This window comes from Benincasa hispida, chromosome 4 (genome assembly GCF_027475165.1).
Source record: "Benincasa hispida cultivar pf3 chromosome 4, pf3_genome.v1.1, whole genome shotgun sequence".
Lineage (NCBI taxonomy): Eukaryota > Viridiplantae > Streptophyta > Magnoliopsida > Cucurbitales > Cucurbitaceae > Benincasa > Benincasa hispida.
The window spans coordinates 26,274,385-26,282,062 of NC_143481.1; the positions used below are offsets into that span (position 1 = coordinate 26,274,385).

At 32.1% G+C, this 7,678-nt stretch overlaps 1 protein-coding gene across 1 annotated transcript; it reads right to left on the reverse strand.

The window, feature by feature from the left end:
• Positions 1-1,470: 1,470 nt before the first annotated feature.
• Positions 1,471-5,123, reverse strand: LOC120074987 (Plastid-lipid associated protein PAP / fibrillin family protein). The gene is made up of 4 exons (XM_039028113.2): positions 4,694-5,123; positions 4,242-4,365; positions 2,915-3,094; positions 1,471-1,838 (listed from the first exon to the last, which is right to left on the reverse strand). Exons 1-4 carry the CDS (start codon positions 4,934-4,936, stop codon positions 1,648-1,650), a joined length of 738 nt encoding a protein of 245 aa, XP_038884041.1. The 5' UTR covers positions 4,937-5,123; the 3' UTR covers positions 1,471-1,647.
• Positions 5,124-7,678: the final 2,555 nt, after the last annotated feature.

The window sequence follows — 7,678 nt, forward strand, 5'->3', positions numbered from 1 at the left end:
ATCTTCCCTAGCATAAAGGACCATATTGGGTGATTTTTAATTTTGCTCCTGGAATGTTTAAATACTATGTATTTATGGTTCAAGAATGTCAAGGTAGAGTGTATTTGTAGTATTCATGTTGTTTTTGAAGCAGTGCATCTTTACATTTTCATACTTAATTTTGTTGTTTTAGGGTGTTTTTATCATCTACCAAGTAGTATTTTTTATTATATAAATTCATTTTTCTATTTTTATAATTTTGAAACTTTTTTGCCATTTTATCAAATGAAACTTTAAAATTTGTTGTTTCTGCTCTTATATCTTTATCAACTCCTTACACTATGAGTCCCAAGAGTTCATAACTCATATTTCATGAGACTCTTTTCAAGTTTAGGCAATACTTGGATTCTATGCTTCCCTCTCCATCATTTACATCGAAAAATAAAAATAATTTACCATAAGTCAAATTATGATAGGACAATTTGGTAGAATGCACAAAGATAAGTGGTCCTAGAATGCACCTAAGTATTTTTCTTCACGTTTACTCTACGATTTGTAAAAAGTTTGTTCAATTTTGTTTATTTATATATTTATTTGTTTTATTACCGACAAAATTTAAGTTAATCTCAAGTGAAGGAATATCGGCTAATTATCAATTGAGCTGCTAAAACACCAAAATGAATTTCGCTAATGATAATTGATATGGTCTTCCATCCTAAGAAGTTAGAGGTTCGATCATACATCCATATAGTTGTTGTACCAAAAAAAACTGAGCTACCAAAGCAAGTATATAACTCAACTATCATACTATATGGGCTAGCTATTAAAAAGTGAGTGGTTCAAATCTCTTATCTCCTATATATATATATTATATCAATTCATCGATGCTTGAGAATCTAATAGATTTTAACGATTGAAAACATGTGCATTCAACATAATTTAAGTAAATTTTATAATGGTGTAATTTTATATATCAGATATGTCATCTTTTCTAACAAATGGTGGTATTGAGAATTATATAAAAAGGGCAAGCAACATTAAACTAGATACGTTGTGAAAGTTATATAAGAGTAGTTATGAAAATTTATCCTAAACTAATTTAGTTGTTTTAGTTTTCATCTTAAATTTTTAATTTCATTAGATGAGAGGTAAGAAAGAGAGGTAATAGAAAAATAAACTTTCATTGAAATAGTTCAGATAGGGAAAATTATAGTCATCCAACTAATTTATGTTAGAGAACTTGTTACGGATATTAATGCAACTTTTTAGCCAAAATGAACATAATTCAATCGACATCAAATATGTACAAAGACAAGTCAGAGATTTAATCTCCCACTCCACATATTAAAAAAAGTCATTTTTAAGAATTTTATTATATCATTGAGTAATAATTGTTTTAAATGGTAAAACGGTTGAAAATATTTTCAAATTTAGCAAAATATCACTTTCTATCGGTGATAAACTACGATAGACTTGGTGATAGTCTATCACTTTAAGCTCAAGAGCCCTATATTATTTGAGAGGTTTTCGACGATTCACTAAAAAGTATTTTTTATAATAAATGCTCGTCTATATTAATATTATTAGCTTTCTACACAAGAGTCTATAAGTACAAAAATTAGCATAGAGATTTCAAATGAGCACTAATCATAATTTAATTGAGTAGCTTCAAACTCGTCTTTGAAATACAAATAATGAACCTCTAGAACCCTTTCCCAATCGAATCTTGTCATCTATGTATGTAATCTGGAGTTGTACCTCGCTTTCGCCACCATATCGAAACTCTAATCCTCCGACTTTCAGTTCAGGTGACTCGAACACAACTTGAATCCATTTATCATTCAGTGCTTTCAATTTACCTGTAAATATAAATATACATATTATGGGTAGGGAACACGTTTTTATTGAGCAAAATGAAAGAATATATAAGAGCATCCAAAACAAAAGTGTACAAAAGGAATCCACAATTAACTACATAAGGGTGTAGAAGAACAAAATCCAACCCAACAAAAAAATAACACCAAACTGATGATTAAAAAAATTCCAATTAGCGGAAGCCCATAAAGATACATTAACCTTACCCTTCCCAAACCTAAAGACTTCTTTATCCCTTGAAAAATTCTCCTATTCCTCTCAAGTCACACATCTCATAAGATAGCACAAAAACAAATATGCCACAAAATTCTTCATTTATCATGAAAGAGAGGAATCGTGAGAATCTCTCCATCAACAGGTAAATTGAAGGAATTGGATGAAACATAACCATCCAAATTAATACTAAGGGTCAAGCTTGGCGTCTTAAATTCTTAAAACTTCAATTGAGTCCATGGGGTTTCAGAATCATGTTGCAAAAGAAAACTCAGAAGCTTTAATCAGTAACCATGTAACTAAATTGTGGATGTAATTATTAACATTTCTACAAACTTTCATCTTGTTTCAATACATATTGAACCAAAAGTAGTTTCCAAAATTTTAAACTCGCCTAAAAAGCACTTTATATCGATGACTTTTGAGAAGCAGCACTTACTAAGGACTCGATGACAATTGACATCTGATTTCGTTTCTTGGTTCACTTGCTGTGGATGTATGTTACAAAGCTCAGAGCAACCAAAATTTCTAAAAATACGGTCGAGATGGACTTTTGAAAGTTATATTTTAAGTGAAGCAATTTTTCATCTAGTTCCTTCAAAAGAAGTACACGAAAGAAAAAGTATTTCACTTCAAAGTATTACTCTCAAAAGTCATATCAAATTCACTCTTATAAAAACTCTGATCCGAACTAGATAATATAATCAAAGCAAGTCAACTAAAATCCAGAGGCTATGTCATTGATGTTACTGTGACCTTGGTTTTCCAGCCATTGATAAATTTTCTGATATGATTACAAATAGGGGTCTCAAATTTAATTGTTTACAGAGGAACTTTTAAATTTTACCTGTCAAAGAAACCTGTCCATCTAGGAAACCAAGAGCAGAAAAGGACACCTTGTTTTTGACAGTATCAGGAGCTTCCACAACCTGAATCATTTCTTTTGTCTTGAAAAATATGCGACCCACTGCACTTCTGTATCCACCCCCAGGTGATGTTGGTACAGAGCAATACACAACATCCCAATCTGAAATAGCATTTGATCGTGTTAGCCAAGATAGAGCTGAAAAATGAGCAACAACTTGGAAGAAATATTCTCTTTTAAATTTAAATGTGATTTTAAATTCGAATGGACCTCAACTCGATTCAAATATTTGTTATCCAGTCAAATAAAATGACTGGTTAAATTACGGAATTCTTGTTTTTTATATCTGTGAGTTTCCGGACCAGCTCACGCGCACCTCGACTAGTTTCACGAGACAACCCGTCTGACACTACAATATTTGGATGTCAAGAAAATCCATAGGATATTAAATCCTAGGTAGGTGGCCACCATGTATTGAACCCATGACCCCTTGATCCTTTGGCCTTTTCTTGATGTTCCCACTACCACTAGACCAACCCATGATCGTTGGTTAAATTACGAAATTTAGTCCTCGAACTTTAAGACTAGTCTATTTGGTCCTAAAAGTTTCAAAAGTGTCAAATAGGTCTCTAAAAAGTTAAAAATTTCTAAGAATTAATCGATCTATTATATATAAAGTTGAAATTGATATCAAACAAAACCCTAAAGTGTCAACTTGTGTTAGTGGATTCTTGAGTTTTAAAAAAGTTGAAAGCTAGACTGAATTTGAAATTTTCAAAAGTTTAGGAACCTAAGAAGTTTAATTCAAAGTCTAGAGACTAAATTTGTAATTTAATCAAAATGGTTTTAAAACATGCCTAAATTCAAAGCATAATTTTGGTTCTTAAAAAAATCAGACCAAAATGGTTGATTTATCATGCTTTCGTAGATTTTGAAATTAAACTACTAATTTAACCTTTTCATATGTTAATATTTATTTCAAACTAGATAAAGAATTCAAATCATTTATGGTATTTCAAATAAGGTGTTTTGAAATCTGTCAGGAACCAAGGTAGTATGGGATGGCTTTGTTCCACATTGGTTAAAATGGAATGATCAATATAGTACTTAAATGGTTTGGCTCTCCCACCCCAATAGCTAGCTCTTTTGGGGTGTGGTTTTCCAAGATGCTTAGGTACCTAACAAAATCATTGCTAAAACTTCATTGATTCTAAACAGAAGCGAAAACAAAGCTCAAATATAGGCTCTATATGTAAGATAAATAGATGTAATATTCAAACAATAAACAGCAGAACTGTTTAAGTTTTACCTCCAAATATGAGAGGACATTTAACAGGCTCGTTTACACAATACTTTTGCAATTCTTGAGCCGCTTCGGCAACCTCTTTATGTTTTTCTTCAGTTAGTAAAACTCCTCTATCACTTCCTGTCACCTGTTTGAAAGTGTAAGATCAACTTTCCGCAATGAAGATTATGAACTCCGAGCAAAAATTAATGGCACTGAATCTACAATTACACTAACGCATTGTTGGACGTGAAAATCACGTAATCTCCATTTACCAACCGAATGATCTTCGTCGAGAGTGAATTTCTCGAAATTTCCAAGTCCAGTACCACTAATTGCCGCAACTTACCGACCTCTATTTGCTACACATTTTCTACTAAAATTACCCAATTTCGATTCCAAATCGGCCATTATCTACCCTAGAACCAGTTCCGAATAGAAAAACCAAATAAACTAAGCAAATTTAGAAACATTACCTTCGAGAGGATGGACGCAACGAGATCATCAGGACCCGTTTGAACTTGAGGATCCGAGATCGAAACCGACGCCTGAATTCCGAATGGCTTACGCCGACGGAACCGAGATGAAATTGAAACGGAATGACATGGAATTGGCGATGATGAGCTTGGAGCAAGAAACTTCGATTTCGACGGCTCAATGCGTCCCCTGAATACAAATTTTGCGGGCAAGAGCGCAACGGAGGTTGCCGAGGCAGCCATGGAAATCGTACAGGTTCAGAAGATGAACGCTAGCATTTGGCTTGTCGCTGCAATTTGCGTGGGGAGAATCGCAGGCCGGACCCACGACGAGATGGATTGAGGGGTTGCCTTTACGCCAAGTGAGCGAAGTTTATTGCAGCCTTATCTTTCAGATTCCCGCTTTTGTTTTTCACAGATTGAAAAAGATGCATATTTATCCTTGTTTTTTCGGTTAAATATTTGATTAGGACTATAATTAATCCAAAACTACCAAAGTACCCATTGAATTTTTGGAAATTACAAATTTCGTCCTCTATCTTTTTTGTTGGACAAAATTTCTCTAAATTTTGAAAAATAGGTACATTTGATCCCTGAATTTTAAATATGTATCTTTTAGTTCAGGGACGAAAATAGTCTATTCTTATAAAAGTGGTGACTAAAAAGGTACATTTATAAAACTCAAAAACTAAATACACATATTCTTCAAAACTTGTGGATCAAAAATGTAATTTTTCCTTTTCGTTTAATGAACCTCAAATTATTCTAACATTTTTTAGCTATGTCTTTCACTACAATAGTGACAAGAGATTTGAACCACAAATCTTGTAGTCAATAACACATATTAGTTGCAAGCTAAGTCATTGAGCCTATTAAACACAAAACTAGAAGTTTAATACCATATTAGATATAAGATACAATTTTAATTAAGTTTTTATTTGCCCCTATAGTTTACATAACATGGTTATTTGGTATGAATCTAATCATGTCTCTAGATAAGTTAATATATATATATTTTTGGTAGAACCATGTGTGAGTTTGAAACTCAATCCTCCAACCATTTAAGTTAGGGTATATGCTTCAACTATTTTAGTTATGCTTGGATTGACGGTGAATTAATATTTATTCATGTAAAATACACTCACACCCCATAAAGATGTCTATTTGGCTGTAGACACTGTCCTACATGCCCTTTGTTGGGCTTAATGATAGGTTGTTTTGTATATATATCAATTATGTGTTAAAAAAATAATTCAAATCATTTTGTGCAATATTAGTTCCTAAATTTTTAAATGTCAAAATTTAGTCCTAATAAATCTTATGATGGTTTTCTACTTCTAGTTCGTTGCTCGTTGTTTTAAAAATTCTTTATTATCTATTTGCATTTTCACAACAAATTTTACAAGCATTTCCGCCTAAATATTAATATTGTTATCTAACCAATTTCAATGGTTAAGTTCAAGAATGATGTGATTTTTAAAAGTAATGAAAAAAAAAACGTACACAGAAAAGAAATTTCAAAAGTGGGGTTGAAGGAAAAAGTATTACAAAAATATGGTAGTTTTTAATGGGGAGACTAATCGCCTACCCGATACACAATTATGGTTTAATCCAGTCAGCATCTCGTGGACGCTAGATGGCTGCCATGTCAGTCATGTCAATTTGGTCAAAGGACCAAACTCGTGGACCTGTCCACGATTTTAGTATTTTTACTTTTTTCAATTTCGATTTTTTTAAAATTTTTTAACTAACAATTTTCTTCCTTACTTGTTTTGTTCTTGATCTTTTATATCGTACTCATTTGCTAGATTTAATGTCTTATGATAAAATGTAATTTCAAAACATCACATGAAGTTAAAAGTTTGAATTACAAGTCATTCAGTTTTCCACAAGGTGGTTGTCTTTGAATGCCTATAATTAGCTTCGCTTTGTCGTCGTTGTTGCCTACGACGAATGCTTCTTTGATCAGTATCAGCAACATTGAGTCGTCTTTTCTACTGAATAATACTTTCTATATTTACCAAGGTTTGGTCACACGTTAAACCCAACTCTGGTAAATTGTGTTCTACTTAGTATTGTTGTACATCTTGGACAAAATTATTTTGTATGATGAAAAATTAATATTAAATAATGTTCATATCATACATTTGAGAAAGTAAGATAATAAAACTCTTACCATGCAATAATAATAAGCGTTGTCAGGTGTGATAAGTCATCTTGTGATTGAATCGTACCAAGAAAAATAATCATCTAATACAGCTGGTTCATTTGTTATTTCTCTATGTGCACAAAGATCGTGACATGCACGTTAATACGATATATATTCTGCATGAATTCAACGCCAGTCTTAGTCGTGCTTACCTCTCAAATCAATTTGGTGTAGTTCAGAGAGTATATAACACAATGAAGGTACCATTTGTCGCAGATTGAATTGTCTCAACACACAATTTGGTTGATGTCACTCTACTATATGGAAACATAAAAGAGGGCTAATGGTCAACTAAATGTCTTGACCATCACAACAATAATCAGGCTGTAATGACCAAATATCTTGTGTGTATAGCGTCCAATTAATCTAAAGAAGAAGAAAAGAATATTTAGATACCCACAAAGTATGTGATATTTAGTGTCAAATAACATTCCTTTTTATATATTTATTTGTTACCTGATTGTGCATCAATTGGTCAAATATTTGTTGGTATATTAGCAACATATTTGCCGACTGTTCATAGGCAACTAATACACCACTCAATCTATTTTTTTAAAATACAATTAATTTATTTTATTACATAAAATGATAACGAGTAAATATATAAATAAAATAATACTTGACACTTAGTGGATGATGATCTGAGGCGTGTAACTAGGCTTGTGATGCTATAATTTTAAATATTTCATAAGCTTATACTTGTAATAGTGCTAATGGCCCCGCTATTTCCAAAGCTTGTCCATTAGTAGTCCGACATAGTTCTCTTTAAAGTCATG

What these genes read in the sequence shown, in the direction of transcription:
- LOC120074987 (XM_039028113.2), bottom strand. Translation starts at nt 4,936, where the DNA reads ATGGCTGCCTCGGCAACCTCCGTTGCGCTCTTGCCCGCAAAATTTGTA. An exon ending in TTGCGTCCATCCTCTCGAAG is followed by an intron (nt 4,366 to 4,693) that starts GTAATGTTTCTA and finishes ACTTTCAAACAG; the next exon opens with GTGACAGGAAGTGATAGAGG. An exon ending in ATGTCCTCTCATATTTGGAG is followed by an intron (nt 3,095 to 4,241) that starts GTAAAACTTAAA and finishes ATGCTATTTCAG; the next exon opens with ATTGGGATGTTGTGTATTGC.